This window comes from Mus caroli, chromosome 9 (assembly GCF_900094665.2).
Source record: "Mus caroli chromosome 9, CAROLI_EIJ_v1.1, whole genome shotgun sequence".
NCBI lineage: Eukaryota > Metazoa > Chordata > Mammalia > Rodentia > Muridae > Mus > Mus caroli.
Window position 1 is genome coordinate 42,611,868 of NC_034578.1, and position 22,292 is coordinate 42,634,159.

The 22,292-nt window shown below is 49.1% G+C and overlaps 1 protein-coding gene across 1 annotated transcript in view; it reads left to right on the plus strand.

Moving 5' to 3' along the window:
- Dscaml1 (DS cell adhesion molecule like 1) overlaps nt 1-22,050 on the plus strand; it is a 324,246-nt gene extending 302,196 nt beyond the window's left edge. The window contains exons 20-33 of the mRNA XM_021171656.2: nt 1,270-1,409; nt 9,371-9,524; nt 11,011-11,128; nt 11,474-11,637; nt 11,877-11,975; nt 12,749-12,937; nt 13,575-13,862; nt 15,384-15,539; nt 17,808-17,838; nt 18,036-18,154; nt 18,409-18,561; nt 19,503-19,697; nt 20,372-20,683; nt 21,031-22,050. Of these exons, the coding sequence (XP_021027315.1) occupies nt 1,270-1,409; nt 9,371-9,524; nt 11,011-11,128; nt 11,474-11,637; nt 11,877-11,975; nt 12,749-12,937; nt 13,575-13,862; nt 15,384-15,539; nt 17,808-17,838; nt 18,036-18,154; nt 18,409-18,561; nt 19,503-19,697; nt 20,372-20,683; nt 21,031-21,506 (2,594 nt within the window). The 3' untranslated portion in view covers nt 21,507-22,050. The remainder of the gene's footprint in view (nt 1-1,269; nt 1,410-9,370; nt 9,525-11,010; nt 11,129-11,473; nt 11,638-11,876; nt 11,976-12,748; nt 12,938-13,574; nt 13,863-15,383; nt 15,540-17,807; nt 17,839-18,035; nt 18,155-18,408; nt 18,562-19,502; nt 19,698-20,371; nt 20,684-21,030) is intronic.
- Nucleotides 22,051-22,292: the final 242 nt, after the last annotated feature.

A 22,292-nucleotide genomic window follows, 5' to 3' on the forward strand; every position in this document is an offset into this window, starting at 1 on the left:
GATAGATAGATAGATAGATAGATAGATAGATAGATAGATAGATAGATAGATAGATAGATAGATAGATAGATGATATAGATGTATGATAGATAGACAGAAAAATAAACAAATGCACAATTGTGGGTTTAACACACAGCTTCTAATAACAAGGAGAAAGTGCACAAAGAGATACAACCTCACTTACCCCAGAGTCATCCATACACTTTTGCACCTTACAACCACAGTAATTCCTGACAACAGGCTACTGCAGCCCAGAAGGAGGATGGGGCCAAGGATGCCTCTCAGCCTCTAGGTTCTGTGCTGCTCCTGAAGAGGATCACTTTAATTGGTCCCAAATCACTGACCACTTCCTAGGGGGAAGAAGTCACTATGACTCACATGCTGAGAGCTGGCAGAGAGGAGGCAAAAGCCGTGACTCTCACCATCTATTGAGTCTTCTGTGCAGTACCAATGTTCTGGGTGCTTTATTTTACTTAACGTTAATTCTCACCATAACATTAATTCTCATCTCCACATGGATGGAGTCACCGAGGTTAGGGGAGGTATGGTAAAAATTGAATAGGGTACAATTACTACCCCCAAAGGAATATAAAAAAAAAATGGCAGGGGTGGGAAGAGAAGAAGAGAGCAACTGAGTGGAGAGAGAAAGGTGGGGAGTGTGGCTGAGACAGAAAGCTGTCATTCTCCCAGGTAGAGCCCTGGGCCTCCAGTCCTGAGAGGCAGGGCCACCCCAAGCCTGTATGAGCCTCTGGGGTGGATTTCTGAGTTCATTTGCCAGATAGAGTTCCCTGAAAACAGAAAAGACCTCAGCAGCACATGAGACAATATCCTGGACACACAGCAAAAAGCAGTTCCTGGTCCCAGCCTAGAGGAACTCACAGGCCTAAAGGGGCAGTGTGAGCAGCATCTGTGAGGTGGGGTGCCCCGCCTGGGCCTGTCCGTCGTCAGGGCTCTGGGTACAAGGATTAAGGTCAGAGGAAGCAGATGCGTTCTTCCTGTGTCACACCCCTCTCTGACCTATGTATGTCTGGCCTGGCTAAACACTTGTGAAGCTGGCTTCTTTGCCAGCTTCCACCTCAGAGCCTGTCACACCCCCTTGTGATCCCCTTGCCCTCCTGCCTGTAGGCCATGCTCAGCCCTCCTTCTCTAGTCCAAAGCTCTGGGGCCCCCTCTAAGGAGCTCCCCAAGACTCGTTCAGTCCCCCCTCCACCACTGTGTCCCATGCATGAGCTATCTTCTCTAGACTAACCAGATCTCCTCTCTACTCAGTTCCAGGCCCCCCTGCTGGCATCAAAGCTGTCCCTTCATCAGCTAGCAGTGTGGTCGTGTCCTGGCTGCCCCCAACTAAGCCCAATGGGGTGATCCGCAAATACACCATCTTCTGTTCCAGCCCTGGCTCCGGTCAGCCGGTAAGTGGTAGGGGGACAAGGGAGCAGATCTTTTAGGAACAACCTGTCAGTCAAATTGTGGGACTTACCTATACTTTTCTGTGACTTGTAGTTCAGAATGGGTGCTAGACAAGATGGCTCACTGCGTGAAGGTGCCAACTGTTAAACTCGAGGACCTGAGACTAAGCCCTAAGCCCTGAGTCTAAGGCCTGGGACCCACACAATAGGAGATAACCTATATCTGAAAGTTGCTTTTAAACACTACACACACACACACACACACACACACACACACACACACACACACACCATGATATGTATGCACCTTTCCCAAAGAAAGAAATAAGTTTAATAAAAAATACTTTTTAAGTATGGGTACTGGCTACTCCAAAATGGATGAACCTTTGCGTGCTATCCATCATGGGCCAGGCATCTGCTGCAGACACTGCAAGCTTATCACAGCTTGGGAGCTCCTCTTGAGTCATGTGGGTCACAGCCAAGCTGACAGAAAAAAGAGAAACCACTCAACTCTGCTCTTCCAGCCTGCTGACCACAGGCACTCCCAGGGACTGGCTGTTCCATGAACTCTGGGAGTGCATGGTCTCCCATCAGGGTCCTCCAGGTTGGGAGTCAAATGCTGGGTCTCTACCACAGGTGACTGCAACAGTGTGGAGTTATGCAAGGAGTATGGGTGGGAGTGGGATAGGGGTAGGGGCATCTCTGACCAGGGCCTGGGCTTCCATCGGGACAAGAGTCTGCAGTATCTTCCCTGATCCTGGCTGATGTGCACCCCAGGCAGAGGTATAAGCACAAGTCATACTTCTACTGGGAATTCAGAGTCCCCAGAGAGAAGAAAGAGAGGATGGGGTGGGCAAAGCATTGCATATGCCCACACCCCATAATATGCTTCCTTCCCCTTTCCTTTTCTGATACCCAACTAAGTAGCTTCTCTGCAGCACACGTATTCCTCGGACAGGAGCAGGTGGAAACCCCTGCCCTGGGAAGCTTCAGCAATGGGAAACAGCCTATAAGAACATCTTGGGGGCAGGGCCATCAGGGCTTAGGGCTGGGGAAGGGGCAGGAGGAAGTGTTGCCCTCTATAATGGCAGCTCTCCATCAGCCACAGATCTGCATGAGCTCTGAGCCAGGAATGCTGCCTGTAGCTGCCAGGCCACTGTCACCTCTCCCTCGTCAGATTTCCTGTGGGTTTTGTGAACCACCCTTCTGGAGTGAGCACCACAGCTCCTTGCCGTGGAGGCCAGGAGTCTCTTCCCAGAGAGAAAGCCCATTGGTTCATAAGCATCCTCACTGTCCTCGTGGGCACTGCCACATGCAACATAATGTTGGCAGCATGCCCATATGGTGGCACTCAGACGGAGCACAAGACATTAGAGCACCCCAAAGACCCTCTGATGTTTCACCCTCCCAACTCTACAGCTTGGATGAATGCTGCCTCTTTCAGCCGTCAGTGTGGGTGAAGCCCTGCTATACATCTGGCTCCTGTCACTCAGTCCTGCTTTGTGTCAGTGGCTTTCATCAGTGGTATGGGACACTGGTAGAGCTCATTCTCCCTCTTTGCTTTGGCTTTAGAGTGTATTTGTTGTTTATGCTTGTATTCCTGTGTTTCTGCATGGTGCTGTCCACTGACATCCTAGGTGAAGGCTTGGGCTGGGAGCTCTTGGAGCTCATGACACTTTTTGCAGAGTGGGTATCTGGGAGAGGACTTGCTGGAACATGGGGTCTGCAGATGATACCTAAGAACACTACACTTCTGCTGCTGTTATGCCAGGTGTGTGTGTGTGTGTGTGTGTGTGTGTGTGTGTGTGTGTGTATGTGTGTGTGTGTGTGTGTTATGCATGCACATGCCAGCGCACATGCCATTTGTACATTCAGGGACTGAACCTAGTTGCCCCGCATTAGCATAGACCCTTGGAATTAACCAATTAATGTTTTCATGCCCCCCACTTCTCCCTCCCCATTTTTCCTCAGTTCTCACAGCACCAAACTGCCCACCATCCTTTTCCTAACCCTGCTTTTGCCTTTGTTGAGTCCTACTGGGACCTATTTCTCCATCACCCAAATGCCTACAGACATTAACTGTTGGCACAGCTGACTGCTTTGGTCTCAGAGGCCCCAAAGACCATGGGAGCAAGGTTTTTTTTTTGCCTCTGGATTCCAGGCTGTGGAGCACTTATCAAGAATATTAGAATCGCTGGTGCATGTTTGATGATTGAATATCTAACAGCCTGGACTCTATTATAAAGCCCTAAACATGTGGCATGTCCCCTTTCATAGCTGATGGGAGAAGGTAGCCATGCTCTAGCTTGGCCTTTACAGTCATCTCCGCTTCCGATAATGAAGTCTTCCTAAGGGACCAGTCTGTGGTGGCCTCCTGATTAATTCAGGCTTTGGGTGTGTCCAGTGATTGGTTTGGATTCTGTCCCAGCTGTCAGCACAATTTCTGGTCCCCATCCCCTTTCCTACTGCTAAGGGCACGGGAGCTGTATCAGTTGGCTTTTCATTACTATGAAGAATACCTGAGAGAGTCGCTTCTAAAGAGGAGAAGTCTGTTCTGACTCATGGCTTTGCAGGTTTCAGCCATGAGCAGTTGACCCCACAGCCTGCCTCTGTGCCAGTGGTGAGGGGCCTCACCATGACAGGGAGTAAGATGCTCACAGCTGGGAGGTAAACAAAAGACATTCGTTGACACCTACATAGCAAGTGGAAGGACATGCTCCCAATGACTTCGCTCCCTCCAACTGGATCCCACCTCTTAAAAGTTCCAATAATAGCACCACAGCCTAGACACCAAGCCCTTAAAACGTGGGACATTCAAGATCACAAATGCAGCAGAGACCCTGTCCCAGCTCTTTGTGTCCTAAGCATATAAGAACCCCCTCTTACTGGGAAGACTTCCTTGGGAGTGTATCACACAAGGTTTATACAAAGTGATGAGAATTTCAGTTCAACTACATGGGGAGACTGAGGACTGAGGGGAGGGAGATACTCTGAGCTCAGTGAGGTCTGTGAGGTCTGTGAGGTCTGTGAGGAGAGCTGCCATGAGAAATAGTATCACTCTGCACAATACAGTCCACATTCCAAGTGACGGTGTTACCAGTCATTTATGAGAGGAAGTCTGTTCAGGCACTAGGGATGATAGCACACTCACATGCAAGAAACATGTGAAACTACAGTGTCAATGCAGGCTTAGAAGCAGGTGGCTAAGACACTGGGTGTTCTCATACTCACTGGTGTGTGCCTCGAAACATGCCAACACAGATGCATGGCTCACGGTGAATGACTGGGGGCAGCCAAAACTGCATCAGACAGGGTGAAACTCTACCAAATACTTTGTTCAGTACTGTGGCCGTGTTTGTCTTTTTACAAAAAATAATAGCCTGGGCCAAAGAAATGGCTCAGTGGGTAAAGGTGATTGCCACCAAGTCTGATGAGCTGAGTTCAATCCCTGCAGTTCAATCCCCACATGGTGGGGAGAATCAACTTCTACAAGTTGTCCCCTGACCTCTAGGTGTGCACACATGCATTCGCACACTAAGTGGATAAATATATAAAATAAACAAGTAAATAACAAGGCTGGAGAGATGCCACATTGTGCAAAAGGGCTTGCCATAGTTAGATTAATCTAACAACCTGAGTTAAAATCCACAGAAGAATGAGAGAACAGTTTCCTGAATGCTGTCCTCTGACCTACACACACACACACACACACACACACGTCTATGAACATATCCATACATAAATAAGTGCTATAAGAAACTCCTTCAAGTGCAGAAAAAGACAAGAGACAAAGTTATATTACTGGGTTCTCTCCTTTTTTTTTTTTTTTTAGATATTCTCTTTATTTACATTTCAAATGCTATCCCGAAAGTTCCCTATACCCTCTCCCCTCCCTGCTCCCCTACCTACCCACTCCCACTTCTTGACCCTGGCATTCCACTGTACTATGGCATATAAAGTTTGCAATACCAAGGGGCCTCTCTTCCCAGTGATGGCCAACTAGGTCATCTTCTGCTACATATGCAGCTAGAGACACGAGCTCTGGGGGTACTGGTTAGTTCATATTGTTGTTCCACCTATAGGGTTGCAGACCCCTTCAGCTCCTTGGGTGCTTTCTCTAGCTTCTCCATTGGGGGCCCTGTATTCCATCTTATAGATGACTGTGAGCATCCACTTCTGTATTTGCCCGGCACTGGCATAGCCTCGTATGAGACAGATATACCAGGGTCCCTTCAGCAAAATCTTGCTGGCATATGCAATAGTGTGGTGGTGCATGCCGGTAGGATTTGCTGAGGGAGGCACAGGCAGGAGGATCACAAGTTCTGGGTTTTCTCCTTAATCAACAGCCCTCCAGAGTTTGGGGAGGATGACATAAGACAAGGTTCCCTGTAGCCTAGGCTGACCTCACACTCCCTTTGGGCCTCTGACCTCCCTGCCTCCACCTCCCAAGTGCTGAAACCACAGACATGTACACACCAGGCCTAACCTTCTACATTGATCAGCACAAAGGTTATGGGATTGGAGTGGGGTTTTTTTTACGTATATTAAAATAAAAATTTACATGTATGTCTTTTTTATATACAAGTTTCAACTTATGATGTTTCTTTTCTGTGTTCTTTTGTGGTTTTCGTGGGATTTTTTGTTGTCATTGAGGGGCTTTGTTGTTATTTTTGTTTGTTTTTTGAAACAAGATTTCACATATCCCAAGCTCTAAGGATGATCTTAAAGGCTTTAATCCCAGCACTCGAGAGGCAGAGGCAGGCAGATCTATGAGTTTGAGGACAGCCTGGTCTACAAAGCAAGTTCCAGAGCAGCCAGGGCTCCACAGAGAAACCCTGTCTTGAAAAACATTAACAAGTTTTATCCCTCTGCCCTCTGAGATGACAAGCATGTCATGTACACACACAGAGACACACACACAGAGACACACAGACACACCAGGGTTAGCACAGTGCTAGGAATTAAATCAAGGCTTTGTGCACACACTAACTAATCAAGCAGTCTACCGACTGAGCTAAGCTTCATCTTTCTCTCCAGCCTACCAGATGTTCAAAACACACTCTTGAGTGGCTCGACTACTCTCCACAGGCCTCCCTCCGGCCTATAAGCATTGCTCCACTTCCACCCTTATAAAGAAAACTCGGTGAACCTTCTGCACAAAGCTTCATGGAGATACGTCGGTATTTCCGGGTCACAGAGGCCCTGCATGCATGCTTTCAAGTGGCTCTCCAGAAGCACGAAGGCATGTGTGTGTGCCACAGAGCACCCAGGTTTCTGAATATACACTGATTTCAGATTTGCATTTCATTTTTGCCACCTGGATTTTATTTTTAATAGTTGTCTTGCTTTAAATCTGTCTTCTTACATTACTTACCAGGTTGTTTGTTTGCAAATGCTTATTGGTTCTCTTTTCTGGGAGTCACTTCCAATTCTTGTGTTCATCCTGGCTATGTGAGTTGCTTGCACTTTGCTTATTGATTTGTAAATGTTCTTTCCATATTAAGGATAACAACCATGTTCTAGTGTATACATTGCAAGTAGCTGCAAATTCATGCATTTTAATTTGATTGATGTATGATAATTTTTTTAGAGAACTTAAATTTATCAGTCCTTTTTTTTGTTTTGTTTTGTTTTGTTTTTGCCTCTATGATTAGAAAGACATATAATTGTTGCCTATTGGGGTTTTTTTTTTGTCATAGTTTTTTGTTCTATTACTTTGTGTTCACCAAGTCTTATTTAGGAGAAATGACAGTATGGTTTTAAAAGAATTTCAAGGGATTTGTAGGGAGTCCAGATTAAAAGGAAGGTACTAAAATCTTGGTAAAATGCCACTATCTCTCTGAATGTGGTGGTTTGGTACCTACAGTCCTAGAATCTTGGTAAAATGCCATTATATCTCTGGATGCAGAGATTCAACACCTGCAGTCTAGCTCAGTCTGAGGATCTGAAGGCCAGCAGATTCCTGGACTCCTGGACAAGCCAGCCTCGGCTAATGGTGAAGCCCAGGACCCAGTGAGAAACTCCATCTCAGCCAGAACACACAACAATGTGCACAGATTCTGAGAAAAATATACCGAAGTATTGGCCTCTGACCCACACACATACTCACATACTCCCACACAAACGTGTGAGAATACACACAGATATAGACATGCACACACACATACGCAAATATGCACACACACTCACACACACACAAAAAGAAAATGACCTTTAAGCAAAAGACATACTTTCCTGCCCTAGGTAAACACAAATGTAGTCTCAAGTTCACAATGACACACAAGCACGTGCACTTAATATCTACCTGCACATATATGTATATGCACACACAAGCATGCATGTGTGCACACATACACACACACACACAGACACACACACACAGACACACACACACAGACACACACAGACACACACCTCTACACCCACAGAAAATGAGCACAGAGAACTACACTCTGATTTTCAAAGAATTGTGCACTCCTTGCCTCTGGGTGACTCAGAGCCACAGCCCAGAAGAGACAAGGTTGTAGATTCCTAATTTGCAAAAGAACTAAGCTCCCCATTCTGTTGGGAGGAAGAGCTCAGGCCACACGGGTTCCCTGCCTGGTAAAGACAGCAAGCACTGGAGGCATGGCACCGCCCTTGAGTCATGCACTGGTGTGAACTCACCAGTCCCCAGATGCCCTAGCCAAAAGGGGCTCAGAGTGGCTCTGCACCTGTCCCCAACAGGAACTGTACACAAGGTTAGACACAGCATCACTCGCCCACCCCTCCCCGGGAAGGCAAGAGGGACGGTGACAAGATACCTGCTCACATTATAAGGATGTATGAACCTTCTCCCAACATTTCCCTGCAGACAGCCTGAGGCCAAGAAAAGGACGTTCCTTTTGTCCTGTTACAAGTCCTTGGGTCCTTCAGCTCCCCCACTGGCCATGGAGAATGTCCCTCGGTGACATCTATCTCTCAGCACATGTGTGCATCCGCACAGCCATGTGCAGGAGAGCCTGTGTGCAAGATCTCACGACTGCAGAGATAGCTAATTACCAGCTCCCTCTGGCCTCAGGGCCCCCATCTGTTCCAGGAACTGTTCCCCCTCCTTGGACTTGCGCCCTGATCTCAGAGGGGCCCTACTGCTCTCCTCTCCCCCCATTCCCTGCGGCTGGCCAAAAAAAAATAAAATAAAATAAAATGAAAGTCAGCCCCATCCGGCCGATGCCAGGGAAGAGGCTGACAGGAGGGCTACAAACTAGCGCTTATCAAAAGCGCCTTCTCAAATTCATTTCAATATCTGAGCCTCTGGTTTCCAAGGCAACATAATCTTTTCATCAAAGCAACTGGTGAAACCACTGGGATCTGATATTGTTTTGTTGGCAACTTGTCAAAACTGTCATTTGGTTAAAAAAAATGTTATAGATTTATGTAACCTACAAATACATATAGTGATCCATACCACTAATAATCGCTAATAAAGTACTGCCCGGTAAAACTCTCCCTACTGCCTCACTGCCTCTCTACCCCATCCTGAGAAGGAAAGAGTGTAATTAGGTGGCAGGGCGGGGAGGTGACTAGGCAGGGGACAGGCTAGAGGGCTGGCTACAGCCCTAACAAGGCAAAGGCAGTCATTTGGCTTCTCCACAGAACCTTTCTCTTTGCATGTGGTCTTCCTGGGACCCCAAGTCCCTCATTCTCCCTTCTCTGACTGCCTCTCATCATTTACTCAAAATATCCATATGTGTTGGCCTGTAGCCACAGCTACTAAAGCCTATATAACCGAGAGGGGTACCAAGGTTGGCCTACAAATACTGCAGGACTGGCTCCATCAGCTCCCGGGGTTGAGCCCAGCACAGTACTGTCCACTGCCTTTCTCAGGCTGGGAAAGAGCGTGCTGGACAGATCCAAGGACAATGGCAGGCGAGGGGCCAAGGCACAGTTTCTGTTTCATAGTGTGACTTTGTCTCCGCCCACAGGCTCCCAGCGAGTATGAGACCAGTCCTGAACAGCTCTTCTACCGGATCGCCCACCTGAACCGGGGACAGCAGTACTTGCTATGGGTGGCTGCGGTCACCTCTGCAGGCAGGGGCAACAGCAGCGAGAAGGTCACCATCGAGCCTGCTGGCAAGGGTGAGAAGCCTGTGCCTAGGGTCTGATAGAAGCTTCCAGAAGCTCATTTGCAGAATTCTGGCTCCTCCCAAATAGGTGCTGTGTCCCTTCCCCGTACCTATGACTTTGGCTGTGGGGAGATGACCAATAGTCTCCCTTCTGCATCCACCAAAGAATAACCCTCTGCTGCCCCCTGACTCTGGAAAAGTCACACAACAAGCTACAATCAGGCCCTCACTTAAGGGCTCTGCTGTTAACTCTCCTCTGACTTGAGATTCCCAGGCCCCATCCACAACAGAGCCTTGGTCTTAGCACTCAGCTCCTGAAAGAGGAGCATCTCAGGATATGGGGTACACTGATGCTTCCATGGGGCCTTTGGGACTCCAGAGAGAGCCTCATGCTGCAACCAGAAAGAGCAGGCTCTCTCTGGGAATGCTCCTTTATCCGCCAGCAGGCTGGGGAACAAGACCTTCTCAGGTCAGGCCTCACTGATCCCCGATCTGGGCATGAGGGACTGCCCATAGGTATTCCCAATCTTTGAAGAGAATGATAGCCCAAGGTCCTACCCAAAACTCAGTATCACTCACACAGTGGAACAATGGCCTCTTGTCTGTCTTGGCCAAGGGGCAGAAGAACTGGCAACAGTGAGCTTTAAGTCTTCCAGTATCTCCAGCCTCTAGGCACCTTCCTCCTGCCCTGCCCCTTCCCTTCCCCAACCAATCCCAAGCTCACCTGACTCTCCCAGGCCTGGCTTTCCTTGGAAGGAGAGAAGCCTCCCTGTTGTCAACAGAGACAGAGCCAGCAAGCCTCCACCTGAGGGTCCGTGGTAAGCCATGGGCTCACCCTTGCAGCCTTCCATCCAGCTGCATGGCCTGGCCATCCCAGACAGCTGAGATGTGCCGTGTTGAACCTTGCAGCTCTGAGTCAGAGCTCCTTGCATATCACTGTCTCCACATCCTCACCTCCTTACCTCCTTCTCGGGGTACCACCTACCCTTTCTCCAGATCTCACCTCCTTCAGAAGCAAAGGAGCCTAGAGTCTGCCCCCTTCCCAGGACAAGGCCCTAGGTCCTGAGCTCTTGGCAGAAGTCTGTCCCCTGCCCCTGTGAGCATCAAATACAACCCATTCCTACACAAACACAACTATCCCGTAAGGTTGAGCACCTCTGCCACACTTACACAAACTCACACAAATTCATACTTACACACACACATATCCTCTCCTACCCAACATGCCCTTCTCCTGTGTGCCTTGCCCCTGCTAGAACGCCATCACTCCCTAGATGGCCTGGAATCTTTGTCACCCACCATCTTCTTCAGAACCAGCAGATCTCGGGTTCCATCCGTCCTTGTTCCCATTCTGTCACAGGACCACCTCCACCAAAGCAGGCAGTTTATCCAAAATTCTCCCCTGACTTGGACTGTCAATTCAGGGAGCAATGTGAACGGGGCTAGGGGGAACATGAAGGATAAAAAGCAGGGTGACCCTCATGCTCTCCTCTCTATAGCCCCGGCAAAGATCATCTCATTTGGAGGCACTGTAACAACACCCTGGATGAAAGATGTCCGGCTGCCTTGCAATTCAGTGGGAGATCCAGTCCCGGCTGTAAAGTGGACCAAGGACAGGTAGGTGGTTGACCCTAGAGGAGTGGTGTGGCTCCAGGGAGACAGAGAGCTGCTTGGCCATCATCACTGTGCCCTGTGGTGGCCCTACAGGGCGGATGACACTGCTCATAGCAGTATCCAAGCCACTGCTTCTCCCATCCCCAATCATAACCTTCTTCCTGTGTGGGAAGAAAGACAGGAGTTCCCTGGAAATCCCTGGGAAGTACAGAACAAAACCCCAAGGACCCTAAATCCCCTGTAAGCCTCCTCCTACCTTTCTTCCATTTGCCCTCACACGTGGGGCATCGGGGTGGGGCAGGACTAGAGAGGGTGTGTCATAACCCACACCACCTCCTGGTCTGGCAGTGAAGACTCAGCAATCCCCGTGTCCTTGGATGGACACCGGCTTATCCACACAAACGGCACACTGCTGCTTCGTGCTGTGAAGGCTGAAGACTCCGGCTATTACACCTGCACAGCCACCAACACTGGTGGCTTTGATACCATCATCGTCAACCTTCTGGTACAAGGTGAGACTCTGCAAAGCAGGCAGTGTGAGTGGCGACAGGGACAGGAATCTCAACCTGTTCAAGAGACTGAATGACAGAGAAAGCCAACCCTGGGTGTTGGGGGTGGGAGGTCTTGGTGGGACTGAGGTGAGAAAGGGAGAGGAAGCATGAGGGATGGGAAAGGATATGGGAGAGCCAGTACCTTCCTGTTGGGACACTCCATACCTTTTGCACTGAGAGCTGGTGGCTTTCCCTCCCAGTTCCCCCGGACCAGCCCCGCCTCACTGTCTCCAAAACCTCTGCCTCTTCCATCACCCTGACCTGGATTCCAGGGGACAATGGGGGCAGCTCCATCAGAGGTAAGGAGGGGAGGGAACTAGTCACCTGTTTCTAATAGTCACCTGTTTCTAATACTTGGTCCCATAATCCCCGAGAATCTGGAGGGTGGTTCAGACTGTGAAGCATTCAAGTACATGGAGAGCGCTCCCACCCCCTCCATTTGTGAGCAGAACAGATCTTTCCTCTCTGGACCTTGGTTTCCCAGTCTTTCAAAGCAGGCAAGCATGACATCAGCGCCTCTCAAACAAGGGTCTGTGTGGCTCATCAAAGATTGTTGTAAGAACGCAGCTCAAGGCCAGGTGTGGTGGCACATGCCTTTAATCCCAGCACTTGGGAGGCAGAGGGAGGCGGATATCTGAGTTCGAGGCCAGCCTACAGAGTGAGTTCCAGGACAGCCAGGGCTACACAGAGAAACCCTGTCTTGAAAAAAACCAAAGAAAGAAAGAAAGAAAGAAAGAAAGAAAGAAAGAAAGAAAGAAAGAAAGAAAGAAAGAAAGAAAGCAGCTCAGCGTTCGTTCAGTAGTCTGCGGTGGGGCTAAAAGTGTACTCCAAATTGTTCTTCTCAAATGGGGACACTTCTGGTCAGGTACTCCCTGTCCCCTCCTAGCTTACCAGCTCTCTTAACCTAATGCTAGATCTATGGAGAGACCCAGACTCCCCCAATGCTACAAGGACTGGCCTCCTGCTTTGAATCTCATTTGCATATGCCTATGGCCTCTGCTGGAGTCGAGGCTGGGTCTCTCCTGCCCTGGTCTTCTCTGCTTTGCCCCACTTGAGCCAACCCCTCCTGCAGGCTTCGTGTTGCAATACTCTGTGGACAACAGCGAGGAGTGGAAGGATGTGTTCATCAGCTCCAGCGAGCGCTCCTTCAAGCTAGACAGCCTCAAGTGTGGCACATGGTACAAGGTGAAGCTAGCGGCCAAGAACAGTGTGGGCTCTGGGCGCATCAGCGAGATCATCGAGGCCAAGACCCATGGGCGGGGTGAGGCCGGGTCGGGGGTGGCAATAAAGAGCGGGGCTCAGGTGGGAGGTGGGTGGGGTGGCAAACGTGACGTCAGCGGGAACAGACATGTGGCTATCGTGGGAAAAGAGGAGCCAAGTGCTTACGGGGCTAGAGGGGGGAGACTCAGCCTTGTTCCTATCACTAAAGCATCTTGGGATATGCTCATCACCAGGCAAAAGTGATCTGGACTGGGAGGGGGTGGGAAAGTGGCTACTATGCATGGCCACCTTCAAACCCCATAACCACAAAACTTTAATCCTGGCACTCAGAGGTGGAAGTGAGGGAATCAGAAAATTCAGTCATCTTTGACAGCATAGAGAGTTAGAAGCCAGTCTAATCTAAGACCTTGACAAAAATTAACTAACTAATTAATTAACTCAAAGGTCCTACTACTAGGAGGGTCAGAGAGTTGGCATCCTTCCTTCCTTTCTTCCACCACTCACCCTTCACTGCTGGACCCCTGCAGTCGGGCCTTTCCTCCTCTTGCCTCTCCACTCCTGCAGCACCCCCACAATAGTCCCAGCTGCCCCAGGAAAAGCCTTCCCAGATAGATGAAGGACCCTGTCCTTCCTTCTAGGACACCCTAACATCTTTCCTCCTCCTTCTGGTCTCCCAGAGCCTTCCTTCAGCAAAGACCAACACCTCTTCACCCACATCAACTCCACACATGCTCGGCTTAACCTGCAGGGCTGGAACAATGGAGGTTGTCCCATCACAGCCATTGTCCTGGAGTACCGGCCCAAGGGGACCTGGGCCTGGCAGGGCGTCCGAGCCAACAGCTCCACAGAGGTGTTTCTGACAGAACTTCGAGAGGCTACGTGGTATGAGCTACGCATGAGGGCTTGCAACAGCGCCGGCTGTGGCAATGAGACTGCCCAGTTTGCCACCCTGGACTACGATGGCAGTGAGTGGAGAGGGTGGGGTGGGACAGCCCCCCAGGTATCTGGAGAGAGGGACAAATAGAAGCAGACAGGAATAAACCCAGGGTAGAGGGCTAAGGAGTGAGACAGAGGGGCCATCCGATTGGTAGCAGGTGGCTAAGTGGGCAGATGTACTGGCGGTCAATCTTGACAGGCAGGTGGAAGTCTTTAAACAAGATGCAGTTTTTGGTGTGCATTGCTTCAGGGAGATGGAGAGGGTGAGGTAAGCCGAGATGGAACTGAGGTCCTGCTCCCGGATGACTTGGCTAGCCGAGTGTATTAGTCAAGATAAACAGCCTGTTCTGCGGTCACAAAGACTAAGAGCCTGGTTGCTCCACGCAGGGAAGAATCTTTTCTTGTTCGGAGAAAGTCCTGAGAGAGCTGATTGGCAATCACCTTTTAGCTATGTCATCTTGAACATGGCCCTTTCCCCAAGATAAAAGGCTCATCAGTTCTTAACTGCCTCGAAGGGGCTAGTTTTTATCACTTCTTTGTGTGTGTGTGTGTGTGTGTGTGTGTGTGTGTGTGTTGGGGACCAAACCCAGGGCTTTGCTCTAGCTAAGAAAAAAATTATCACTTGTTTTTCACCCTCTGTTGTTCCAACTAATCATGTGACCCTAATCTAACTGCAAGGATGTCTGGGAAATATAGCAAGAACATGGCTATTTTGTGAGCACCTAACTGCTGTCTACCTCATAGAGATGCTTCACACACATGAGAGAGAGAGAGACAGACAGACAGACAGACAGACAGAGACAGAGACAGAGAAACAGAGGCAGAGAGAAAGACAGAGACAGAGAGAAAAAGACAAAGACAGAGATGCATTGGAGAAAAAGAAAGCTAAGCTCTTAGGGTCCAATTGTCACAAGCTAAATTAAGTCCACCTACACCCTTAGGAAACAGTCTTAGGAGATAGGCCTCAACGAGAAAGTCTTCATGGAGAAGATGATTCTTAAACACAGCTTGGGAAACAGGCAAGGATCGGGTTTTGGCAGCGGTTTATATTAGTAGAGTCTATCTTTGCCTTCCTGCAGGCACCAGAGACAGAAAATGCTGCTTGTGGTGGGAGTGAAAAGGACAGGGTGGGGGCATGACAAAGGAACAATTCTCCATCAGTGGGAGAGATTGCAGGATTCCCCCACATGACTTCACCTCGCTTTGTTCCTCCCATGCCCAGCCAGATGTGAGAATGTAATCCATCAATCCCCACTCAAGGATTAAACATAAAACCTGACCAGGCAGAAAAATAACCCTGAGAGAGATCAGGAAAATTCTAAAACAGAACCAGAAAGTCATTAATATAGCATAAAAGCTATGTAACTGCTCATGACTGTCCTGACGGAACCAAAGTTTAGGGGAGCAGGGGGGAGGGTTACAGCTCTGCACTGGGAGGTGGGGGTTGGAGACCAAGGACAACAGAAGTCATCAGCAGGCTTCCCCACCCATGGGATTCTGTGAGCTCAGAGCATCCCCTGGTTCTCTTCTCTGCCCCGCCCCGCCCCCAGGCACCATCCCACCCATCAAGTCTGCTCAAGGAGAAGGCGATGATGTGAAGAAGCTCTTCACCATCGGCTGCCCAGTCATCCTGGCCACCCTCGGGGTGGCGCTGCTCTTTGTTGTACGAAAGAAGAGGAAGGAGAAAAGGCTGAAGAGGCTCCGAGGTGGGGGACTTTTCTACCAGCATTCAGGGAGAGAGGGTGGTGACTCCCAGCCACACTGGCCACCCTTCGGTGGACCACAGAACTTCCTGGGCAAGAGACGGAGCCTGTGTCCCCTGAAAGGAATACCTGCCACTCACACCTTCTTAAGTCTCCTTAGTTATTCATAGTTTCTCCTCTTCTGTGTCCCCAGTATTTTGTGCCTGCACCAACTAGAGCTGACATTTATACAGGTCCACACTGGTAACGCCATATTGATTATAACATATGCAAATACTTACATATTCGTTGACAAATACATCTCTCTAGGGCCTTGTTCAACTCCTGGCCAGGAGGTTTCCATGTTGTGTCAAATGTGGAATAATTTGAATACTTCTCTCTTTAAACACTTAACATCATAGTCTGGTGTAAACGACTCACATGTTCCTTGATACACCCAGAATCTACTAGCTACTTCATGTTTGCTCACTCAAATGTTTGGAGTCTGATGCAAAGTAGATACTGTTGAATGGTAGAGTTGCAGAGATGAAGAAGGGGCAAGACATATACTTACAGAATTCACTGTGAGAGGCTAGGGGACAATAGTAGCACAGAAGAGGGAATTACTAACCTCTCCATGGCCTTCAGGACCGAAGAGGATGGAAGAATGGATCATTCAGTGAATACCTGGACAAATGAGTGCTTACATAGTTAGATGATGATTGGATGTTTAAATGGATGATTGACTATGTGGTTGATAAATAGTATAAATACAAGAATGGAGAGATGGATGGTTTGGTGAAGGTTTGGATACATAAATAGTTGAGTGTGTTAAGTGGATGGGAGAATGGGTGTTTTGATGGATAACAGGTAACAATTTGATTCGTGATATAGCCATTCATATATTTTGTTAAAAGAATAATCGGGTTGTGGGATGATTATAGGAATGGTTGAATGGGTGGTCACATAGTGGTATGGATAGTTGGATATAAAAGTGGAAAGATGGATGGTTGAATATTGAATGCACTGTTGCATAGATGAGTCAATAGTTGGAGTGTTGTTTGGGCAGATGATTAAATAGTTAGATGGGAGGCATGGGCATATGGATCAGTTGGAAGTGTTTGCCTAGCATGCATGTATCCTAGGGTTTGATTCTCAGCACTGTATAAGCTAGGCATGACAGAATATACCAGTAAACTAGGTCTTGGGAAGTTAGTGTATGAGAACCAGAAACTAGAAATTATCCTTTGCTACACAGGGAATTCAAGTTTGAGGCCAGCAGACCAGCCTGGAATTCATGAGACTGACTCGAAAAAATAGTTGGATTCACTGTTAGTTGTATCAGTGGATAGGTGGATGGATGGATGAATGGATGGATAGATAGATGGATGATGGATGGGTGGGTGAATGGATAATGGGTAGATGGATGGATAGATGGATGATAGGTGGATGGGTGGATGGATGGATATTTTGATAGATGGGTGAGCAGTTGGTGGATATTTAAGTAGATGAGTGGTTAGATGCAGGCATGGCACCATCTCCAGTCTGACAAGTCACTCTCGGCTACTGGGCTCTAATACTTTAGATAGACCCTTTGCCTCACCTCCCAGTATCATCACCAAAGAGTCCCAGTGAGATTCAAGGCTCCTTGAAAATATTGCATGGACTCTCAAATCTATTTGTGGACTTCAGAGCACAGATATCCTAGAACAACAGTTCTCAACCTGTGAATCACGACCTCTTTGGGGGTCACACATCAGATATTTACATCACAATACATGATAGTATCAAAATTACATTTATAAAGTGGCAAGAAAATAACTTTATGGTTGGGATATTAGAGGGTTGCAGCATTAGGACGGTTGGAAACCACTGCTCTAGAGGAAAGTCTCTTGGCTGGTGTGAGAGCTCAGTCATCCATCCCGTGCTTCTCACTAACCACCTCAGTCTCATCCGACGCTCTCCCCTTGCCCCAAGGGGAAGGCTCAGGATCCAGCATGCCATAGCATCTTGTTAAATCACAGCTGATTCATGGAGTAGACAGAGCACTGGGGATGCCCCCTCTTCTTTAGGACAAGCCTCTGTTGGATGGAACAAAACAAACAACTAAGGAAAAAGCAGCCAGACCTAAGGCAACAGCAAACTGGAAACCATTGCTGTTCCGTGGGCTTTATCTTGCTCCTTCCACTCTTTAGACCATTGCCATTCTAGACAGTGTCCCCACTTCATCCATGTGGCACTTCCTGCTCAAACTCCATTTTCACCCAGTTACCTCTCTTTACTGTTTTGCAGATGCAAAGAGTTTGGCAGAAATGTTGATAAGGTAGGAGTCACTTAGATGCTTTCTCTTTGCTCCCCCCCACCCGACCCCCCCACCGTCCCCTTCCTCCTTCTCCTCCTGCTCCCCTTATACTGGAGCCACCAGAAGGGATGTTGATCAATTCTCTCTTTGATCTTCAGAGGCCCTCACCCCAACTTTCTTTGGCTCCTGAGCCACCCACTTCCTTCCTTCTTCCACAGCAAGAACAACCGAAGCTTCGACACCCCTGTGAAAGGACCTCCCCAGGGTCCACGGCTCCACATCGACATCCCAAGGGTCCAGCTGCTCATTGAGGACAAGGAGGGCATCAAGCAGCTGGGTGAGTGACCTGCTCTAGGTGTGTTTCCCCAGGCCACAGCCCATGGAGGACAACTGTGAGCCCCATGGCTGTGCCCAGGATCTAGCTACAGCACCCACCACTCAGCAGGCCAGGAATTCACTACAACTCTTCTCAAGGGCCAGCTTTCCTCTTCTTCCAATGGAGAGAGCCTCTGGCCTCTCTGAAACTCAGCACTGGATGAAGACATACACAAATTTGAGGAGGACATCAGGTGTTTATCTTTCTCCCTCTAGGAGATGACAAAGCCACCATCCCAGTAACTGATGCTGAGTTCAGCCAAGCTGTCAACCCACAGAGCTTCTGTACTGGTGTCTCTTTGCACCATCCAGCCCTCATCCAGAGCACGGGACCCCTCATCGACATGTCTGACATCCGGCCAGGAACCAGTATGCATCAATGCCAAAGAGTTGGGGAGGGTTTTTTTACTCTTCATGGGGTAGAGTTGATTTTTAAAAGTTTTTAAAAAGAAGGAAATGAAGAAATGAGGAAGAGTAGGTAGGCTGGAGAGCTGCCTCAGTCACTAAAAGCACATCTGCAAAAGCCTGGTGACTTTGGTTTGAATCCTCATCATCCATATAAAAAGCCAGAAACTCATTTGTAACACCAGCTCTGGGGATCCAGATGGAGGCACATCCCTAGAGCTCACTGGCCAGCCAGCCTAGCCAAATTGATGAGCTCCAGTTTTAGGGAGGGACCCTATCTCAAAAGCCCAGGCAGCTGGAAGACAGCCAACATCAACCTCTGGCTTCCACACAAGAACACACACATGCACTTACATGAACACACATGAACACATCCGAAAGCATGCATTTTGACACAGAAGTGGAGAGAGAGCATTCAATGGAAAGGGACATGATCTGGAGTTAAGAGTCTGGAGACCTTGACCACAGATGTTCTAGTTATAAATGACCTTGGCTGTTGCTAACCCTATCTCTCTCTCAGGCTCTCAGTTACCTTAGAAATTTTGGTCAAGGGTTGGGTCTTCATGCTCTACGAGGGCCTTCTGTGGCAGGCAGTGACTTCAGACATCAAGGACACAGGCAATGACAGTGATGACACAGCAGAACAGAGCGTTTTATTCTTTCCCACGTGGGAGGAACCTTGTGGGGTGTTCAGGATGCCACCCACTGCTCCTACAGTTTTTCTGTCACTCTTCCATGGAGCAAATCACATGGTCAGAAAAGATGCATGGCCAATATTCCCAGGGGAGCCTGTGAGCACTTCTGCCTCCACCGTTACTCCACACTGCTCTTTGTGCTAAGAGCCAGCTGCCCGTGCCTAGGTGCCCACGGTTGTAGGGTGCTATCTCTTGCCTCTCTCTGTGTAGATCCAGTGTCCAGGAAGAACGTGAAATCAGCCCACAGCACCCGGAACCGGTACTCAAGCCAGTGGACCTTGACCAAGTGCCAGGCCTCCACCCCTGCCCGAACCCTCACTTCTGACTGGCGCACTGTGGGCTCCCAGCATGGTGTCACCGTCACTGAGAGTGACAGCTACAGCGCTAGTCTATCCCAAGACACAGGTGTGTTTAGGGACCTGCCTGAATCCCATCCATCCTGCCCCAGGTCCCCTCATTGATTGTCCGCCTCTAGTTTTTCCAGTTCCTTTCTAACCAGCCTATTGTCCAACATCTATACCATTTTCCTTCCCAGCTAGCTACTGACACTGTGTGGCTGGGGTTGGGAAGGGGTCAAGGATTCTTTTTTGATCCAAAAAGAATAATTAGAAAAAAATGGTGCACTGGACATTTGTTAAAGAAAGCTGAAATTCCAGGGGTTGGTTGCTTATTTTTGAGGCTGAAAAATATATTCTGCTCTTCATTAGCCAATGATATCACTTATCTCACTTATGACATCATTGCCAAAAACAAATAAACAAACAAAAGCCGGGCGTGGTGGCACACGCCTTTAATCCCAGCACTTGGGAGGCAGAGGCAGGTGTATTTCTGAGTTCGAGGCCAGCCTGGTCTACAAAGTGAGTTCCAGGACAGCCAGGGCTATACAGAGAAACCCTGTCTCAAAAAACCAAAAAAGAAAAAAAGAAAAGACATCATTGCCACCCTCCCCAGGGAGAACGGCAGCTTCAAGCCTGTTGCTCTCGTGGCCAGGCTTTCAAATGACTGCTTGAACTAGAGATGGGGCCACTCCCACACTATATCCTTCTCTCCCCTCAATGACATCCCCTCTGTGTCCCCAGACAAAGGAAGGAACAGCATGGTATCCACAGAGAGCGCTTCCTCCACCTATGAGGAGCTGGCCCGGGCCTACGAGCACGCCAAGCTGGAGGAGCAGCTGCAGCACGCCAAGTTTGAAATCACAGAATGCTTCATCTCGGACAGCTCCTCGGACCAGATGACCACGGGCACCAACGAGAACGCCGACAGTATGACATCTATGAGCACACCCTCAGAGCCTGGTATCTGCCGCTTCACGGCCTCTCCACCCAAGCCGCAGGATGCTGACAGGGGCAAGAACGTGGCTGTGCCCATCCCTCATCGAGCCAACAAGAGTGAGTGCTCTGCCCCTCCTCCCCCCAGCTCTATCTAGATATTACCTTCATACCCACCCCAACCCCCAGTTCCTTCACAATAATGCAAGAGTGGGGACTTGAGAATAGCTCAGAACATGTTCTGGCTCAACTTCTTCATATTTCTATGGTTTCAAACAAGTCACTTCACCTCTCTGAACTTACCTTTCTTATTTGTATAATGCAGATGATATACTATCTCCTGTGACTGACACATTGGAAGGGCTTATTACATAATGGTCATCCCCTTAATGGTGACAGTGGACAGGGATCAAATGACCGTGTTCCCAGGCTTCTGGTACTGATATCTTCTGCCTCTGTGATTTCAGGTGACTACTGCAACCTGCCACTGTATACCAAGTCTGAGGCCTTCTTCCGAAAGGCAGATGGGAGGGAGCCCTGCCCTGTGGTCCCACCCCGAGAGGCCTCCATGAGGAACCTGACTCGAGCCTACCATACCCAGGCCCGGCACCTCACTCTGGACCCTGCCAGCAAGCCCTTGGGCCTCCCCCATCCAGGGGCCACTGCTGCCACCGCCACGGCCACCTTACCTCAGAGGACTCTGGCCATGCCAGCCCCCCCAGCTGGCACGGCCCCCCCAGCACCTGGTCCTACTCCAAGTGAGCCCTCTGCTGCCCCTAGTGCTGCCCCTCCGGCCCCCAGCACTGAACCTCCACGGGCCGGAGGCCCACACACCAAAATGGGGGGCTCCAGGGACTCACTACTCGAAATGAGCACCCCAGGGGTAGGGCGTTCTCAGAAACAGGGGGCTGGCGCCTATTCCAAATCTTACACCCTGGTGTAGGATGGCCGACAAATGGAGAAGGGCTCCACACTGGGACCTCTGCACCTCCAGCCCCCGCACACCAACGTGGCTGAATTATTTATATTAAGCTCACAGACAAAAAAAAAAAAAGACGTCAAAAAGAAATCCCCAGTCATGAACACTTGTACATAGGACTCTTTTGTACAAATGAAACTATTTTCTTCTTCTCCATGAAGCCAGGGCACAAAACAAGTCAAATCCTCCACCCCACAAAACACGCGTGGAGAGATATATACATATATAGGCAGAGTGGGACGCAGCGACAATCTATATATCTATATATTTCTCTCACCTTCTTTTGAGACAGAGGCACAAAGACAGCAATTTTTCTGCCCTCCTCACCCCCCTTCCTCCCAACTAGGTGATTTTGACAAAGACCAAAATCCCAACTCAGAGACACTGCATGCGATTTTACTGTTCCAAGAAAAGCGGGAGTTGCTTCAATTTGCAGATGCTTACGTGCTAATACCTTTTTCTATGAAAAAAGACCCAGCGCCGTGTGCAATAAAGGTTATGTTTCTACGTGGTGGCTTTTTTCCCATTTGGCAAGGGCCAGTGGGGAGGGTGGAGAGACCTCTGTACCAGGCCCGGGCTCTGACTCCACGCTGGAAACTCTTTTAAAGGCTTTCAGTTAGCTAGGGTGCAGCCATTGAGCAATATCTTTTGTTCTCAGATCCGTGCTGGGTTCTAAGAGCAGACCAGCTCCGTGGCTTTGAGCAAGTACCTAAACCCCTCTGAGCCGGTTTTTTTTTTTTTTTTGTCTGC